The sequence below is a fragment of the Eulemur rufifrons genome, chromosome 12, assembly GCF_041146395.1.
Source record: "Eulemur rufifrons isolate Redbay chromosome 12, OSU_ERuf_1, whole genome shotgun sequence".
In the NCBI taxonomy this organism is placed as follows: domain Eukaryota; kingdom Metazoa; phylum Chordata; class Mammalia; order Primates; family Lemuridae; genus Eulemur; species Eulemur rufifrons.
Window position 1 is genome coordinate 5922729 of NC_090994.1, and position 20324 is coordinate 5943052.

At 46.3% G+C, this 20324-nt stretch overlaps 1 protein-coding gene across 3 annotated transcripts in view; it reads right to left on the reverse strand.

Annotated features, from left to right (window-relative positions):
* DPYSL2 (dihydropyrimidinase like 2) overlaps positions 1-20324 on the reverse strand; it is a 91252-nt gene that overhangs the window by 60802 nt on the left and 10126 nt on the right. For 2 of the 3 annotated variants that reach the window (XM_069485110.1, XM_069485111.1), the window contains exon 1: positions 574-925. The exons of the other annotated variant lie outside the window; for it this stretch is intronic. In XM_069485110.1, the coding sequence (XP_069341211.1) occupies positions 574-612 (39 nt within the window). In that variant the 5' untranslated portion in view covers positions 613-925. Of the gene's footprint in view, positions 1-573; positions 926-20324 lie in introns of those variants that run through there. 3 annotated transcript variants of the gene reach the window in all.

The following is a 20324-nucleotide window of genomic DNA, read 5'->3' on the forward strand; positions in this document are numbered from 1 at the left end:
CGCCTCCTGCCTCTGCTCATCTGCGCGCCCGTTTTCCTTTCCCGTTTCCCCATCGTTCCGGTACACCCTGCTCCTTTCAGCATCCCTCTGCTGTCATCACGCCTCCAGGCTGGGACCCGCTCCTTCTTCTGGGGAGCCCCGGAGAAGGCTCCAGAAAGCCCTTTATGGTGGGGGCGGGAGACGCGGGGAGGATCCATCCCCACTTCCCTGGCTGGAGGAGTCGGGCTGAACAATATCCGAGCTCCGAGCGTGCACGTTCAGTCTGGCTTCCATTTGCTCGCGCCCGCGGGCAGCGCCGCAGCATCTCGCAGCGACAATGGAAGGACACGGCGGATCTGGCGCGCTACCCACGGCCACCTCCGCGCACGCACGCCCTGTTTCAATGCCTTGCAAAAATACGGTTTATGATCCTTCCTCACTGCGTTCCCGCCACCCCATCACCACCACCGTCGCCTCCGTTAGGGACAGGAGAAAAAAAAAAGTTGGGTCCCCCTCCCTCCTTCTCCTTTTAAGAAAATTCTGTGCCACAAAAGGTCGCTGGCCCGCCGCGGAGTTCCCAAGTACCAAACTCACCGTGATGCGTGGAATGTTTTTCTTCCCCTGATAAGACATCTCTCTCCTGGGAAAAAAAAATTAATTTCAAGAGGGCAACTGCAAAGCAAAAATTGCCAGGAAAGGGGACGTGGTATTTTTTTTTTTTTTTTTTTTTTGCAGAATTGAAAAATGTGCAACCGCCTAGCTGGTCTTGCTGGCAGCAGATTTCAGGAACGTAAGAGACAAATGCAATCCTCTGTCTCTCTTTCTTCCTCTTCTCCAACACAGCCCCAGCTAGGGCGGAAAAAAAAAGAAAGAGAGAGAGAGAGACAGAGAGAGAGAGAGAACAGGAGGGAAGGGGGTGGAAATAAACTACAGCAATAAAAGCCTCGGTTCAAGGCGGCCACCGTGGCGCATGCGCCGCCGGCCACTCCCTTTCCTCTCAAGCAGAAACCATCCGCTGCGAGAGAGACGGGCCCCGATTGGCCGCGGCCGCGGGATATGCAAATGAGCGCAGGCGGCAAGGGGAGCGGCGCGAGCGAGCGAAATGCTGCAGCAGTGGCTGAGGGCGGCGGTCGCCGCGTGCGCCCGCGCGGGGCGCGCGCCTTTCGCGCGCTTTCCTCTGGCCCAGGCGGCGGGGACTGCGGCTGGCGGTGGCCCCAGACGCAGCATCCGCCCCGCGGGGACAATGGAGGGGTGGTCGCTGCGGACTGGGGGAGGGGGCGGCACCCCGAGACGGCGGGGCTGCGGTGAGGCACGCGCTCGCCCGCGCGCGCGCCAATCCGCGGAGGCCGCGCTGCAGCCCCGCGTGGGGTGACTGCGCCGAGCCAATGGCCGCGCTGGCGGCGAGCGCGCGACTGCTCCGCCGGCCGGCGCCGCGCGGCCCGGGAGGGCGCCGGGGAACGCGAACGGCAGCGCCGGCCACGCCCGGCCGCTCCAGCCCGAGAGGGGCGGCTGCCCCGGGGGCGGGAGGGGGGCGCGGGCGCCGTGGCGTGGCTGCTGGAAATGAAAGCCCGAAGGAAGCCGCTTTTAGGGAAGGGCGGCATGGGGTATGGGGGGGGGCTGCTGGTATGGGAAACCCCTCCCTGAAACGTCCTTTTGTGCCTTCAGGCCACTAGGAACTTGGCGGGAGGGGACACAAAAAACGGCCTAATCTGGGGGTCCCGTTCGCGCTCTGAAACAGTCGGGCCCACCCCGACCACCGCGGGGGCGGGCCGGGGGCGCGCTTCGCCGGTGCCCGCAGATCTGGCGCGGGAAAGTTGCTGGTGTTACAGCGCCCAAAGAGCCCTAAGAATTGAGGGTGTCAGTAGACGTCAGCGAGCACATGAGCTGGGAAGAAGAGGAACGAGAGAAAAGGAGAGATTATAAATCCCAAAGGAAAGGGAAACTAAGTCAAGGAGAAAACCTCCGGAATCAGAGTTAAAAACAACACGAGATTCCTGAGTCCCCCCCCCCAGTGTAGTCATTTAAAAAGGCATTCAAGGCCTCTTCGTCGTCCTAGCGATCCAACAGGCCTGGGAATCCTTGGCCTTGCCCATCCAAGCCATGTCGTGATGTTCTAACTGCAGAATCCCTGCAGAAGAAAAAATCTGGCCCAGCTGATCGTGGGGAATCTACCAGGAGGGGGGATGGAGGAGACCCCTTTGGAGGTAGCCCAAACAAGTGCAATGACGAACATCTGGACTGGCCCATGGCTTTTGGGCTTCTCTGCTTGAGATCAGACAGTACATAGAATCCCTACATAATCTAAGCCATGGGACAGCCATAAAAAAGGAAAGAAGAATATTTAATTGGTTCACACCTGCTCGGCAAAGATTAACCAGATAAATACAGAATAATTCTGTAGGCTATTGTGGGCTTGAGTTCCAGGGTCTTTCTGCACCTGACCACCCTGGCCACTTTGAGAGGTTGTGTCTTTCAAGACTCAAAGATGGTGTCAAACTGACCCTTTCGCTCCTATACCTGTAAAATCTAAAGTCCCAGAAAGGGATTGTGCGTTATGCAGTAGGCTTCAGCACTGGTTAATTCATTCAAGTTCGAGTTAGCTGTGCATCTTGAAAAGGTAGCAGAAGCACTTCCCCCTCCAACTATCTGATGTGCGAGGAGCAAAGTGAGTTGATGTCAGCAAGTATTGGTGTCAGCCAGCAAAGGGTAAAGTCGCAAGTCTGAGACAGCATAAAATGTGCCTTCCTACCTGTGAAAGCCAACAGTAGGTTCCAGCCTGGGGGAGGGAGTGTCCTATTAGATCATAAGAAAAATACCACTTGGCAAGCAAGTACATAGTGGGACTCAAATTAATTTAAAACAAAATAACCTCTAATTATATTGTTTGTATTCTTGTTATATTTTCCTGTTCCTAAGTTGCTTGATCCTAATGGATTTAAGTATATCTCGTTATTTACCAGTTTGCCATGGAATAGTTTCTTTCGTAATAAAAGCTTGCAAGAGCTTTTGTGTCAGTTTCATTTGCCTTGGTCTTAATTCTGTAGTCATTGATAGGATGTTCTTGGCCCATGATAATTGACATTTCCACTCATAAATATCCAAAGATGTGAGGTTTAAATTGATTTGTCTGTTCTGACTAGAGCCTAAGAGAGTATTTGGCACATAGAGTATAGTTTTAATTGACCAAAGAAAAGAACTGTCTGCAATCTGCATTTCTTACCGTATTTACCGCTAAATGCAATTCAGAAAAGTAAAAAGGGGTTGGGGGAGTATTTTCCATCCACTCTGCACTAATTAACTTGTTAAAAAAAAAACATGAACTATATTTTTTACACTCGCTTTAGAAAAACTCTCAATGAAAATGTCCTGTAAAGTTACAAATCATTATTCATGAACCTAATATTTGAATCTTTTCTCGGGGTGAATTTTTAAAAATTAAATGTATCCAACATGAAAAAGCATTGTAAGATCGTTCGTAACCCCTTCCAGAAGCCCCACCTTCCCACACTCCTCCCCCAGCACCAGGAAAGAGCAAGATATGATAGATACAGTCATTGCATGACATGGTAACATCCCGGGCATTCCGGGTGGTCCAGGGAGATGTGTGAACAGGAGTGAGTTCTAGCCAGGTGCTGTATCAGAGTCTGACTGCAGCCTCCTCTGCAGCTTCATCTACCATCCCTGGACACCCACCCTGTCCCCGTGTTCCAAAAGTGCACACAGGCACACACACATACCCACAGCATCAGAGCAAACCTTTCACTGCCCCATGAAACTGTGTGCCTTGCCCTAGGCAGGTCTCTGTAACCCCTTCCCTCTAAGACTGAGCTTAAATGTCACCTCTATGAAGTCTTCCCCCACCCTGCCCTGCAAAGCCTTGAGCACTCCTTCCTGTATTCACCTCTATTACAGCACATGCCCCGTCATACTGTAATGATTTGCCCATTTCTTCTAATCAGATCATGCCTCTCCTTCCAGCAGCCAGCACACTGCCTGGGCCCTGGCATATGCCCTCAACATTTACTGCATAAATAAGTGCTGTCCTCGCTATTATGAGAACAAAAGATTCTTGCACATCGCCACCATGGTAAGTTTTGATGTCAAAAAATCCCTGACTCAGGCCTCTGTCTTAGCCCTCGTAGCTTTGTTGGGTCTTCCTTCTGGGCAGCCAGCCCCCTTCTCCAAGCCCCTGAAACTGCAGAGAAATTTATTATATGGCAGCTTGTTATTCTTTGTGAGCTGTAGCTGCCTAGATTTTAGGCTACACCTCCCCTAGCAAAACTGCCATGTACCACCAAGCCTGACATGACACGAAGAGAGAGCACCCAATCCTACAATAAAAACCCCAGAATCATACACGGCGTCTCTGGTAATTTTTTCTTGGCACCATTTTGAAAATTGTTCTTTTCTCTGCCCTCCCCATAACTCTTTGTACATGTGTATTACACCACTAGATCACATACTCTGTACAATGCTCACCTACACCTTAACTTCTTTTCCCAACTCTTTTTCCCATTGTATTAGTTTCCTAAGTATCATTTTTCTTCCATTCAAAATTTGAGCTCATGGAAAATAAAAACTCTTTCAATAGTCTTAATCATCCTTACAGAGGGCCAGACAGATGTGGGGACTCAAGAAGGACTGGACGCAGGGTGGACAGACAAGTGGTGACACCCAGGCAGGATGTTTAACATGTTGGCATCGTACAACCTGCCGGGAAGTGGGGGTGGGGGAACGAGATGTCACTGCGATGCCGGGTGCCTGGTCTGCTTTCAGTTCCTCAGCATCTGCCCAGCCCAAGCTCTGTCCCGGGCCAGCCCCTAACTGCTCTTGGTTTCATCTTCCCCCTTTGGGAGGCAGGAGTAACCATTTCTGCTTCTGTGGGGCCCCTGTGCCCCTGTGGATGTGTAATGTTCAGAATGTCACCAGTAGGGAAACTCCAAAAGAGAAACTGCTGACAGGAAGAACAGAGCTTAGGGATGCCAAAGAGGAGCTAACCCCAAGCGCCCGCACTGCTGCAGTCTGACGCCAAGGGCTGCGGCCTCGAATGCAGCCTGTGGAGCAGGGTACAATGAATGCAGCAGTGGCGAGAAGGCGCCAGAATCCTTCTTTGCCAAAAACGAAGGGCATTGACTAGGACGCTTGAGCTGGAAGTGACGCCTTCTTCGCTGCAGATGGAATCAGGCCATGAGATCGTCGTCTTTGTGTGTGTGACCCTGAAGGGCAGAGACTGCAGAAGGAACGGCCAAGAGCCAGTGGCCCAGGACCTGCCCACTGCCTTCCCCGGGGGGTGCACCCTTCACCAGGGGCGGCCGCCGAGGGTCAGCACCGACCGGCCCTCTGAGCCGGGCGCTGCTTCGGCCAAAACTGGACGGACTGCTGCCGCCTCTGCTGGGCTCTCAAAGGGTCCTGAAGACATCCTCACTGCGCAAAGACAGGAGGCTCCTCTGGCCAAATCCCACCAGACAGCAGAGCACGGAGGAAAGCGCGCACTTCTCAGAATCTAGTCGACTTGGGTTTTTCCTCTGATGACCAGTTAGCGCACATGCCTCCCAAGGGACCCCCACATTAGCCCCTTGCACCCCATTCTCTGTGTAATTGCGGATTTCCCCTGGGGCCTTTGCCCAGCTGGAGCAGAGGGCGTCTGCTCTGGCCGACGCGCCTCAGGCTCGCCCTCTGGTGGCGAATGAGGAGTGTGCACGTGGTCCCCTGCGTGCTGGCTCAGGAGCATCCGGGCTAGAAGGGGCCTCAAAGATCACGTTCCAGGGTTCCCAAACTCTCAGGCTCTCGGGATCATTGGCAACCCAGCTCAGACCTCCTGAACAGAATCTCCAAAGGAAGAGGACAGGAATGCTGTTTTAACCAGTCTGCCTCTGGGCGCTCAGCTCCAGATCCTGCCCACCCCACTCTCTCCTTCTAGGGGACGAAGTGAGGAAAACGTGGGCTAGGAAGAGGGTCCCACTCCCTGCCTGACGCTCTCCCACTCCCCGAGTGCCCTGCTCGTGACCTGGTGGGAACATTTTATGAAAGAGTGGTAAATATCTCTATCAGTCTACTTGTCTGCCTTCTAGTAACAGTGCAATTGTCTAAAACATTATATAATATAGTTGGTAAAGAGGGAGTTAACATTTATGGAGCACCTACTATAATCGAGGCACAATGCTGACTGCTCTAAATACATCTTTAATCTTCCCCCAAATCCTACTAGTTAAGTCTTCAGATCCTGATTTTGAGGAGAGTGGAGCGAAAGAAACCTGCTGTTCCAGTCCCACCTGCGTGCAAGAGCAAGAGCAGGATGCCAATCCAGTCTGCCTGACGCCAAAGCCCAGGGCCCAGTCCCCACAATTATGAAGCACTGGTTTTAGAAAGTAGGACCCGCCTTGTGCAAGAGGCAGGCACAGGTGATCTGCTGTCTCTTTCTCCACCCCTTTCACTGTCCTGGGTCCTCATTCCCTAGACACGCCCCCTTGTCCCAGAATCAATTCTCCATCTTCTTCTTTCCAAATCACCCAGAGGAACTCAGCTTCACTCAGTGGCCCAAGCCCTCCTCTCGTGGGAACCATGACAGATGAACACCAGGCTTTAAATGATGATAAACGCTACTCCTCTCTATCTCAGCATCTCTCCTCAATAGCAATGATCACAACTTGGAAGTGTTTTTGTGCATTTGTTTACCTGGATATCCCCAATCTGTCTCTACCTCTCAGCTGCAAAGCCCCTAAGCCACCTTGCTCTCCACCCGACCTGGCAAGGACCTCACCACATTCAACAAACAGGAGCTGAATGAACAAATGAGCGGCAGAACCTTCCCAAGGACACCACGCAGGTCTCCTCCTCCCGTTCTCCAGCCTAGGTGACCCAGGCCTCACCTTCCACCTGCTGCCTCCCTGACGTGCACCTGCCACCTCTAATCCTGATTCACCCAGGTTTTTAAAAGACCAGATGGCCAGAATTCATCTCAGTGGATAAGGTCCTGGGGCCTACGTTCTAATTATCCACGGCAGGGCATGCAGATGCCTTTCCCATGGGGACCTGTCTCTCAGAAGCATCAGACCTAACATTTGTGAGGCTCGGCCACGCCCAGAAGTCCAGCAGTAGTGACAGTGGCTGGCCTCCTCTTCCCAAGCCCACACTTCAGGCTCACGCTCACCACATGCAGGAAATACAGCAGATCCCCACCAATTGGGCCTTCCTTGACTCAGAATCTGTGTCAGTTCTGAAAAGGGACAGGGAAAGAGTTTACCTACATACCAGGCAAGTGTAAATAATATTTCTGGAGTTTTAGTCTCTTAAAAGAACCAGCCATGATCAAAGCACTGAGAACTGCTTGCTTTTCTAAAAACACTGCATAGCTCTTGGCCATCTGTCCGTTCAGGTTCCCTAGAGGCCTCTTTGGGGCAATTTATTAGCTTAGTCTATGAATTCTTAGAAGTAGTCCATTTGGATATTGTAAAGATGTAATGAAATTCTGAATTTTCCCTTGATCAAACTGGTATTTTTTCCCCTTTCTCACTGCCTCTGCCCCATTTGTTTTCAAGTGGTGAAAGTTCATTACTGGCCTTGTGTGCCAGCCCTTGGGAGACCAAGGGAAATTGGGAGCTGTTCACAAGCTGCTCACACACAGTCCCCTCCGTACGGCACAAGGTGTGGTGCACAGAGAGGCCAAAGGCTAACGGCACGTGTTGCTGCACACCCAGAGCTCTGCCAGCTCCAGACAAGCTGGGCCCCTTTGCCCTAGGCCTGGGCTGGGGGCTCCCCACCCTGAGTGTCACCAACCTGAAGACTGTTCTCCCTCCAACTTCTAAGCACATCCAGTGTCTCTCAAGAAACCAAACAGGACCCTTTCGGGACTTAAGCAGATAAGGAACTCACTGAAAGCAAAACCAGCCAACTGTAGTTGTGCTTTGAGCATCTGTCAATCTCATCTGTGGGCTTTAAGCTAAATTCTACATCTGTGGGTGCCCTTTAATCCATGTAGGCACTGCAGTCAAACCAGGGAGGACACTGGGTGCCCACACACATCCACGGGGCTCGGGAGTTCCCTTCTCTTCCTTTAGGAGGTTAGAAATGGAGTTAGGTCGGGAGAAAGGCCACTTTAAGATGATCAGGCACTAAAGGAAGAAAGGAAACGGGGGGCAGGGGGGGCGGGGGGGCCCCAGGGCTGGAGAGACTAGGTAGAAGGTGATACCCTTCATCCCTCCTCCCTTGTCCAAGGCCACTGCCTCATTGGGTGTCATCTTCACATTCCCCAGAGGTGTCACGCTATTTGTAGCCTCTGTGCCTGTGCTCACATGCCTGCCTCTCCCAGAACACCCAGGCCCTCTCTGACCCCTCACACTGCCACTCCTCTGTGCAGCCATTCCCACGCTCCCAGGTCGAGCTGGCCACTCCTTCTCTTGTACCCCATTGGGCCCTGTTCACACTCCTGGCAGAGTGACTGAAACATTTCCCTGCTCTATTTCTTTATGCAGTGTCTCCTTCTCCTAGACAGTAAGCTTCTGTGGACAGAAACTGTACTTTATTCAGTGCCTACCATATAATAGCACCCATCCATCTCAGAGTCTTGCACATAATAGGGAAACAAATTCTGAAAAGATGGACGGATGGATGAATTGATGGATGGATGGGTGGGTGTGTGGATGGATAGATGGATGGATGGATGGATGATGGATGATGGATAGGTGGGTGCATGGATGCAAGAATGCATGAATTCATGGATGGATGAGTGGATGCATGGATGGATGGTTGAATGGATGGAAAGATGAATGAATGAATGGAGGGACGGATGGATGATGGATAGGTAGATGGATGGATGGATGAATGGGTAGATAGGTGGGTGGATGGATGGGGGGTGGATAGATGGATAGGTGGGTGGCTGGATGGATGGATGAATGGATGGGTGGATGGTGGCTGGATGGCTGGATGGAGGGATGGGTGGATGATGGATAGGTAGGTGCATGGATAGATGGATGGATGGATGGATAGATGGGTAGGTAGGTTGGTGGATAGATGGATGGTGGTAGATGGGTGGGCAGATGAAGGATGTATAGATTAATAAATAAATAAACACCTTACACAAAAGTCTCAGTTATAAAACACAGTCACACCAGGACTTGAGTCTAACATAATCTTCCAAGGCACAAAATTTACAAGGGAGTTCTGTCTTAGGCCTCATCCAGTGGTGTCCTTTCAGGTCACATCCTACTTCATTTTTTTCTGCCTCTGACAATGTTGGCCATCATACACCTTTTGAAATGTCCTTCTCTCTCCTCCCTGTCTTGACTTTTATAACATAAATTAACATAAAACAGCCATTTACTAAACATCAGCAAATACCAAACCCTGTACTTTTCTCCAGTCCTCTGGGCTAATCTGAACGATGCTATGGAACAGAGGTTCTTTCTCTCTCTCTTATGTGGCGCCAGAGCCCAGATTAGTTACCACCAAAGCCCAGAATTAAATAACTGATTCATCCCAGCTCTAGATGGCTCCAAAATCAGTGTTCTTTCTGCCACATTCCCTCCTGCTATTGGTGCTGCTCCTCTGGCAGCTTCTTCTTAATCTCTTTTCAGGCCTCTCTCCTCCTGCCCACCCATTAAAGGCTACTCATTCCCACAATCATGTTGTTAATGCTCTTCATCCAGCCTACACATTCTCCCTGAGTGACTTCAACTAGCCCATGGCTTCAAGAACCACCTCCTTGCCCATGGCACCCCATCTCTACCTCCTGCCGCCAAATCTCTTCTGAGCTCACTTCTAGCTGGCTGGCAAAATTGGGAGGCAGCCCCTGCATATCCAGGAGTGTTACTGCTGGGCCCTATGAGAACATCCACGAGCTCCTGAGCTGCCCTTCCAGGGGATTTAAGCTGGGATGCCCCTGTGTCCTCTTCATATCCCGATTTCCTCTGCTGCTTCCTTATTTCACTTTCTACCCTTGCTATTGTCTGAATGTGTCCTCCAAAATTCATGTGTTGGAAACTTAATCCCCAATGCAACAGTGTTGGAAGGCGGGGCCTTATGGAAGGTGCTTAGGTCATGACAGCAGATAATTTATCCATTATCACTAATAATGGATAAATGCTGCTATTGGAAGGACTTGCAGAAGTGGGTTCACTTTCTCTTGCCCTTCTGCCTTCCTCCATGTGCAGATGCAGCAAGAAAGCCCTCCCCAGATGGCACCTTGACCTTGAACTTCCCAGCTTCCAGAACTATGAAAAAGTAAATTCCTGTACTTTGTAAATTACCCAGTCTCAGAATTTGGTGATAGCAGCACACAAAAGACTAAGACACTCCTCAGAGCTGAGTCTGACAACCCCTTTACTTGTGGTCAACCTTGGCATTTCAGTATTCATGACCAGCAAATAAGGTCTACTTCATTTCTTGACTCACTCATTAAGTTTGATATTTGACTGCTCCTATTCTGTAACCAACCTTGGTTTTGAAATTGTGCTATTTCACTTAAAGCCATTGTGTGACATCCACATAAATGTCTTGCAAGTACCTCACACTCAAAATGACCAACCCAAAGTTTATTGGCTCTCTCCAAACCTGCTTCCCCTTCTGCACTGGATCATGAATCTCACTTTATCCAAACTGCAACTTAGAGATCTTCAAGTCCTCCTACTTCCTCATCACCACCCTCCAACTCAGAATCTCTCACCAACTCCTTTATCTGGATCCAATCACCTCTTCCCATCTTCACCGCTCTCACTCATGTCCAAGCCACCATCACCTCCCATGTGACATGTTGCAGAAGTTCCTACCACTCTCTGTGCTCCCCCACCAGCCAGAGTAACCCCTCTCAACCCTAAGTCATATTATGTCACTCCACTTAGCTAAATCCTGCAGGGCCTCCACCTTTTAATCTGAGTAAAAGCCAACATGTGTAACATGGCTCTTGGGCCCCATCAGACCCTCAAAGAACAGGTGGATCTAATGTTACTTAAACCATTCCAGAACAGACAGAAGAAAAGCATCTAAATTCTAAAAGTCAGCATAACATTTTAATAGTAAAACTTGGGGAAAGCCCATATAAGAAAAAAAGAAAACAAAAAATAATGTCACTTAAAAATATTATAGGGAAATAGAAATTAAGACAGAAACACCACCATCGTCATTAGCATCTTCCCTCTGCAAGCTGTATAATAAAACTCAAGCATCTTAGCACAGCCTCCTTGGCCCTCCACTGGCCTCAACATACTTTTGCAGCTTCATTTCCTGATGGTTCTCCCTTCCCTGCTCACTCCTTCCTCATCTTTCACCTTTTAGCCAGACAGATTGTTCTTGTCAAATAACATGCACCTGCTCAACACCACGCCTTTGTTTATTCTCTTCTTTCTGCCTCCCATGGTCTTCCTCTTCATGACCAGAAGTTCTACTCTTATTTCAAAGCCAAACTTAAAAATCGCATTGCCTATGTTGAAAACCCTGACCTCAGCCCACCTCTGTCCATCCATCCATTCAATTAATCCAACAAAGGTATGAGCATGTCCATGTCCTCTTTGAACAGGAAGTTCAAAAGTCAACAAAGGAGACATGGCTTCCGCCATCAAGAAATTTATGATCTAGGGGAGGAAGACCAATATTAAATAAGTAAATAATAACAGCTACCATTTATGTAAACTTCCTGTATACCAGGCACCGTTTAAGCCCTGAACATCCTCACGACAGCACCCTAAGATGGGGCTATTTGTACATTAGGTTAATAAATGAGGAAACCAAGCCCCAAAAATGTTAAGTAACTCTCTGCAGATCAGCAGCAGAAAAGTGGTGGAACCTGCACTTGAACTCAGTTGGTCTAGTTCCAAAGTCCATACTCTAACTCCTCCCAAGAACATCAGGACAGTGGCTTTGAAGGAAATAAACAGAGATGTGATAGAAAGTAACTAGAGGCTGGGCACAGTGGCCCTTGCCTGTAATCCTAGCACTCGGGGAGGCTTAGGTGGGAGGATCACTTGAGCTCAGGAGTTCAAGACCAGCCTGAGCAAGAGCAAGACCCCATCTCTACCAGAAAATAGAAAAATTAGCCGGGCGTGGTGGTGCATGTCTGTAGTCCCAGCTACCCAGGAGGCTGAGGCAGGAAGATCACTTGAGCCCAGGAGTTTGAGGTTGCTGTGAGCTTTGATGATGTCATTGCACTTTAGCTGGGTCAACAGAGCAAGCCTCTGTCTCAAAACAAAAAAACAAACAAACAAAAAAAGAGTAACTAGAGGAGGATGAGAGGAGTGTCACATTAAGACTGTAGTGTCCAATACAGTACAGTTTCCACTGGCTACATGTGGCTACTGACCACCAGAAGTGTGGCTAGTCCAAACTGAGATGTGTTGTAAGTATAAACAAAGCACATATCAAATTTCAAAGACTTAGCATGAAAAAAGAAAGAATGTAAAAGATGTCATTAACAATTTTGTACTGATTACATATTGAAATGACAATATTTGGGATATATTGGATTACATAAAATATATTATTAAATTTAATTTCACACATTTCTTTATTATTATTATGGCTACTAGAAAGTTTAAAGTTCTATGTGAGTTTGCAGTGTGACTCCCACCATATTTCAACTGGACAGTATTGCTGTAGATAAAAGAAAGCCTTTTTAGGGGGCTTTCTGCAGGAAGACTTCCCTGTCAAAGTGACATTTACATTAAGACCTGGAGTATAAGAAGGTGCTAGCCATGCAAAGAGCTGGAAAAAGGACAATCTAAGCAGAGGAAGAAACCATATAGAGATGGAATATGAGAGGGATTGCCAAGTTTAAGGATGAGAGAAGAAGTCTGAGCAACTACATCCTGATGAGGAAGGGGATGAGCAATGTGAATGAGGTTGGAGAGGAAGGACGGGGCCAAACCAGAAAAAGCCTTTGGGAATCTAAACCTAAACCCAGGACTAGTTTAGGCAGAAGAATGTCACAATCTAATTTGCATTTGTTTAAGTATCACTGTAGCTGCTGTGTGACAACTGCATGATCATAGCACAAGACTGGGTCAACAGCAATGATGAGATGTTGCTGTGGTCCAGATGAGACACGATGGCAGCTGGGACTAAGCTAAGAGTAGAGATGGGTGGAGTCATTGATTTGAGGTATTTTGCAGATAAACCCTACAGACTTGCTGATAGGATAGACATGAAGGATGAGGGACATGCATGAGCCTTGTAATGTTGAACTTGAGCAGCCAAGCAGGTTGGTGCCATGCACTTAGGAAGACTGGGAGATGAAATCAAAAGTTCTTCTTTGGGCATGTAAATTTTGAGATGTCTATTAGATATATAAGTGAAACTGTTGAGTAGGCAAGTAGATAAGTTTGAGCTGGAGATAAAAATTTGAAGTCTTTTAGCACATGTATTTGAAGCCATGGCATTGGATGACATCATCTAGGCAGACAGGAGATTTGAGCCCTGGTCTGAGTCCTAAGGCTGTCACTCCAGCAGTTCTTAAGGGGAGGTCTAGGAGATCAGAATTATTAATATTATCATCATAATACTAACATAATTTGTCTTTCTCAATTTCATTCTCTCATGAGTGTACAGGGAAGTTTTCAAAAGGCCACATGATGTCTGATAATATCATGGCTCCAACAGCTAATGAAATATCTCTTGTGTATTCTTATGATTTCTAGAATTTTCTAAAGCAATAGGTTTGGGTTATACATATGTGTGTTTTAAGAGATTAACTCTGTTCTCAGGACTTCTATTCTGCTCTTACCAGCTCTCTTTTACACACCTGCTATAATTTCCGTAGTCTCCTTGTCATCCAAAAAACAGTTATTTTGAAATTCTAGAGTTTTCTTGAGGCTGCATGGAAGCATAACTGGAACTAAGTTAGAACAACAGACTTTGTTGTCTTGTTTGGCAATAAAATTTTTTTAAATTTTAAAATCTTTTCTAAATTTTTAAATTTTATCTCAGACTTTTTATTATTAACATTCTATTCTAAAACAAAAGAAAACTGATTTATCATTTTTCAATAGTTAAGGATGGATTGTTAGCTTTTAAAAAAAGTGAATGGAAGACTCAATGTCTAAACACATAGTTGTACTGTCTACACTTAAAGATGAAGAAGAAGATGAAATGTACATATTAGAAGGTCCTTTGAATCATTTTTCATTTTAAAATATGTTAACTTATAATGGGTTTATTGCCATTATTTTAAAATGAATTAATAAATATTTTTTAATTTCCCAGTTTTCGATTTACAATATGGCAAATAGAGAGAGATATAACCCACATCAACAAATGCTCTTTGGGGTCCTCAATAATTTTTAAGAATGTAAAGCCATCCTGAAACCAAAAAGTTTGAGAACCTCTGGTTTAGAGGACAGATGGAAGAGTGTGAGTCAGCACAGGACTGCGGGAAATGCTGTTGATTAGGAGGAAAACCAGTGTGGCATTACGGAAGTCGGAAGAGGAGTGTTTCAAAAATAAGGATGTTGTGCAAATGGGCTAAAGAGCGCCCTGTGTGTCGGCCCCTATGTTTTCTACTTCTTCACACAGACTAGGACTGTTGGCTCAAAGCCCACTGGCACCAAACTCCAATTTTTGTACATGTAATTGCTCTAAATATAGCCCAAATGAGCATATTTTAAGCTATTTAGAGCCTTCTTGCTTTGCATACTTCACAAACTGCACCCAACATCTGTTAGCCATGTAAGCTATGCAGCTATGAAAGACCTCAACCCACTGCTGCCCTCAGAGCTCTGGGAACCCAAGACTCCCCATCATGTGCTGAGTGACATCACCTAGACACATAAGCCCCCACCTAAGGTGTCAAAGCACCACCCAAATAAAGCTTGATGTGTCTACCGCCATCTCATGGTCTTGTTTGTTCCCTGACCAGCCCCTATGTCCTCAAAGCCACCACAGAGGGCACGGTCATAAACTACTGGGTTACAAAGTAAGATAATGACAAGAGAGGAATTGGTGAATTCCCTCAGCACAGATAGAAGCCACATTGCAGTAGGTTGCAGAGTGAGATGTGGTGTCTGAAATATATAAACAGCTCATACACACCAGCACAAAAGGACAAACATTCCCACAGAAAAAAACGGTGCAGTTCACAAAAGAAACCCTATAAATGATCAGTAACCATATGAAAAGATGCTTCACCCACAAGCCCTGGGAAAAGGCAAATGAAAATTAGGAGAGACTGTTTTTAACCCATGTGATTGGCAAATATTTAAAGTTTGATATCAAGTATTGGTAAAGTCGTGGGAAAACAGGTATGCTCTGCTATGGCTGATAGGTGTGTAAGGTGAATAGTCCTTTTTAAGGTGATTTGACAATATCTATAATAATGTTAAATGTCCTTGGCCAATGACCCAGCAATTTCACTATGCAGTCTCTGCCACAGAGAAATACCCACACTCATGGTCCCTGAAGCATTGTTTATTACATGTAAAAACTGGAAACAACAAAAAAATGTCTATTTATGCTATGGTATGTTCCTACTATAGAACAATGTAGTGAGTAAATGAGTAAGAAATACAGACTCTGGGGTCAAATGCCTGATTTTATATCCTGACTTCATCACCTACTGAGCACATAATCTTAAACAAGTTACTTAGTCTATTTATGCCTCAGTTTCCTCATTAGATAGAGATAATAATACCTACGTTCCAGGGTCATTGAAAGGCCTAAATAAATAACCACATGTAAAGCAATTAGAACAGTGCTTGGGACATGGTCAGTGCTCAATAAATATTAGTAATTGTTATTAGTATCGGCAGTTAAAAGATAATTTATATGAAATAATATAATTTGTATATGCTACCATATACCTCTGAAACACCAAAAGAGAAAAGGGGCAAGTTGCTGGCACAGATTGATATCATTATGTAAAACACACACAGATATAACACTACACATTTACCCCAAGGACATACACCTGTATAAATAAGTAGGAAAGAGGACAGAAGGATGCAAAGGATAAACCTTGGTCACCTCTGGTTAGGGGAGGGGACAAGAAAGGAGAGCTTGGTCAAAGTGGTGTTAGCCTTATCTCTCCATCCAATAATATATTCCTGTGTCATATATATAAAGTTAATTTTTAAAAGCATTGAATAGGAGATGAAGAAACAGAGGCCGTAAGTATAGATAAGTCTTCAGAAAAGTTTGCCATGAAGAGGAGTAGAGAAATAGCAGGATTTTGTGAGTCGTGTTGTTGTGTTGTTGAAAGGAGATGTTAAGGATGCTCGTACGATGGCAGCAGTGAGCCAGGAGACAACAGTGACGGGGGTGGATGGTTTCAGGGGGCAGGAAGGGACGGTTCCCAGGGAATAAGGGGACAAAATGGCTGTGCACGGAGCAGGGACCTTTCTGCTGTGGGTGACAAAAAGGAAGCAGAAGGTAGTACCCACGCTGGAGGTGATAAGTTCGGTGGTAAAAAGACAAGTGGGTTCCTCTTTGTGCCCCATCCCCATAAATAAAGTGAAGTCATCCACTGAGAGAAGGCAGATGGGAAGAGTGTGTAAGATTTGAGCGGAAACGAGATGTAAAGTGTTTGTCTTTGGACTGGAAAGCATTGAATGTCCATTTGTAGTTTGTGGTCATAGATTGTTAACACAAGAGAATAAACCCTTCCCACCTTACACCCCAGCCATGCTTCCCTGCCTGTGCCTAGGCCGTCATCCAATGGTGCCTGATTGCTTACATACATCCCCATCACCTCATTCTGCAACAGTAACAGCTGCGGCGACCGAGCCCCTCTCAGACCAAGCATTTCATATTCAACACTCAGTCTTCACAATAACCCCATGAGGTCATTATTTTGATGCCCATTTTGAGGAAGCAGATCTAAAAGAAATAGGCGATTGTTAAAACCACCATCTGGTCTAACACAAAAGCTCGCTATGACTTGTTAAACTTCTCCTAATCTTTTGTACATTAGATTCTCTAGGGACATTCAAGGAAATCTCAAGAATTAAGCTTGAAACACAACATTGGACAGAAGTCCATCTTCTTACCCAACCATATGGCCAGAAGAACAGATAAAGAATCAATTGGTGAGAATGTTACATATTAAAGGGTCCTAGAGACAGTACAAAGCCCTATGGGACCTGAGAAGTTTGTAGAATGTCTCCACATCGCTCCATATGATTCTAAACCCAGATGATTCCATGAAAGGCTCCATTTCCGAATGCTGCATGATAATTTCAGAGTCTGCACCAATGAGGATGCAACCAAAAATGCCACAGACCAATTAAAGGTTACTATAAGAAATAACATCACAAAGATATACTTTTGCTGGTGTACTGTCGTCAGGCTAAGACAGCTCCGACAACACAGTGATTACAGTGCCCACGGTTACTGGATGAGCTCGTGGGCAAATGAGGCCACGCTGATCCTACCTGGAAACTCTGTTTTTGCTAATTCTGTCACTGAAGTTGGAGCAGACTTTAGTGAGCAGAGCTGTAGATGATAGTTTTGTTTTAAGTTGATTTTATTTCTAGTCATCTTGACTTCACTACCAGCTTTGGCATAATCTTATGCCCTGTAAGAAATTTAGTTCATTTGCAAAAAAAAAAAAATTTCAAATTTAAAAATTCGGCAGTTTAATGGACAGGTTTGGCTCCATTGCTTTTAGTGATGTGACTATAACTCTGAACTTACATCAAGTTTTTAAAAGTAATACTATGGATTTATGATTTAAAAAGCAATTTGGCTCCAGATACAACATTTCAACTAAAATAGTAATGAAGATCATAAAACTCTAAAAGTGCCAATAGTTCTGTAAAACTTAGACCAACAGACATCAGGACCAGAATCTTGTAATAATCTTAGGTTTACCACGGCCAGCTAGTATTGCCATATGAATCATGCCTTTTTATTTTGTTTTTCTGATGCTTTGACATCTGGGGCTCTGCTGACCCTAGAAAGAATGCCCTTTCCAGGACTAGCCAATTCCTGGATAGTAAAATTACTGTCCTGGGAGCATGCCTTTCGTGTGCAAACCAACCCACCCAGAGCCCACACCTCCATTCTCCTTCTTTATGAAGCTCTTACACTCGGCCCACTACCTGCCTGTCCTAATCTCCCCAGGTATCGTAGCAGATAACTAGGGACAGCTCTATGCCCCAGGGCTCACCAAAATTATCCAAACTAGCGATCCTAAACCCGTTTACACTGCCTCTCCTATGCCTGCCCAGAAACCATAAAACAGGCTCCTCTGCACACGTTTTCCCTTTGCTCTCTCTGTCCCCCGACCGACTTGGTGCTTCCCCGTGGTCCCTGCATGGCGGGCGGTGCCTGCTGTTTCTAGGATCTGTGAGTATGAACTTTTTCCTCCATGACAGTCGTTTCCATACCTGTGTGCCTTCCCACACCTGATTAAAATAAATCCCAAGTACGTTTTGAAACAATTGCCCATGCTGGTCTGCAAGGGACCGTGTCTCTTTATCCACCAGAGGTCACAGCTCCAGCAAAGGGATCGTGCAGGAAAAGGGATGGGGGGAGCAGCAAGGAGGGGTGAGAGAGGCCCCTCAACTAAAGCTGACCCGGCAGCTGACACCAGGCTGCCCGAGGCAAAGCGTTCACAAATCTGGGTCAAAATGAGAGAAGGACAATACACTTCACTTTTCATAAAGCTCAAGTTATGTATATTTTTAAAAGTTGAGGTTAATTTCCCTTTATGGTTTTGGTGCTAAAATGTCCTTTATTTTATGAGAAGATACTAAATGGTAATTTTTTAAGTGTCCTTATTTGGCAACATAAAAAACTGGCAACCCTTAAGTTGTTCCCCAAATTTATTCTTGAAACGTGACTGGGGTGTATAAAGCCAAAATTTGACACTGCTGCAACAGAGAATGGAACTTGGACAAGAAGCTGGTGCTTCAACTGACTGGTACGTGTCATCGGGATGGGGGCCAAAGACAGGACAATCCACACACTTCTCTGCTGAAGACAAGGATTCTGAAGGGATTTCACCTGAATAGAAGATAAATACAGGTGCTCATACCTGTAATCCCAGCACTGTGGGAGGCCGAGGTGGGAGGACTGCTTGAGCTCAGGAGTTTGAGACCAGCCTGAGCAAGAGCGAGAACCCATCTCTACTAAAAAATAGAAAAATTAGCCAGGTGTCATGGCGCATGCCTGTAGTCCCAGCTATTCAGGAGGCTGAGGCAGGAGGATGGCTTGAGCCCGGGAGTTTGAGGCTACAGTGAGCTATGATGATGCCACTGCACTCTACCCAGGGTGACAGAGCAAGACTCTGTCTCAAAAAAAGAAAAGAAAAAAAGAGAAATATATTGAGCTTACAAAAAATCACTACAGAGCAAGGAATAAGAGATACCATCCTTAAAAAAACAACTTTCAAGAAACTATTTGGCATCTTCAGTGGAGGGTACGAAGATATCTCCAAAACAGAAATGGAAATATGACAGAATATTAAGAAACAGAAAAGTTCCCGGGGCCGATCTGCCACTCGCAGTAAGAGCTGAGTGTTCACAGAACACCAGCATCAGACAAGGCCACTCTTGTCCAGGATGGACCAGGGCAAAAACAAGACCATTCCCTTGTCATGTCTAATAACATATGAACATTTCTCAAGCCACAAAATGCCGAACTCCCTCATCCTAACTAAGATGCATGGCCACTTCTTCTTTCTCAATTGCAGCTCTGGCCTGAGTCCAATCTGCCGTCCTATAAGGATGTACTGAGACACCCAGTCATAGAATTGTTCCTGCTTTCTGGCAGCACCCAATCCAGAGGAAATCCTTGCTTCCTTGGACCCCCAAAATCACCCAACCAAAGCTCAAGTCTCTCTCTAACACCTTCCTATAGAGACACCCATGGTTCCCCATGGCGTTATATTCTCCCTCACTGTAGCAAGTCGTAAACCAACTGGTCCAACTACAGGTGTGTTCCTGGTGGTCACTGGCTGAAGGACACTGACAATAAGCTCAAGTAGGAATTAAAAGATGATTCCCTAACATGATAGAGAGTATCTCTCTCAAACAATGATGAAAGAGTAGAGGCCTTCTCCTTAAAGTCAGGAATCAAACTGGGAACCCTAATATTATACCATCATTCTAGAAGTTTTAGCCAACATAATCAGACCAAGAAAAGAAATAATGAATAAAACCATTGACCAAAAGTGCACAAGTGTGTTATTAGCCACAGATAATAAAACCATCCAAAGAGAATCAATGGAAAACTATTAAAACCAAGAGTGAGCTTAATAAAGTGACCTATTGCTAATGTAAAACCCCAGACCAAGTGTAGTGGCTCACACCTGTAATCCCACCATGTTAGGAGGCCAAGGAGGGAGGATCGCTTGAGACCATGAGTTTCAGACCAGCCTGAGCAACAGAGAGAGACTCCATCTCCACAAAAAGTTTTTTCAAAAT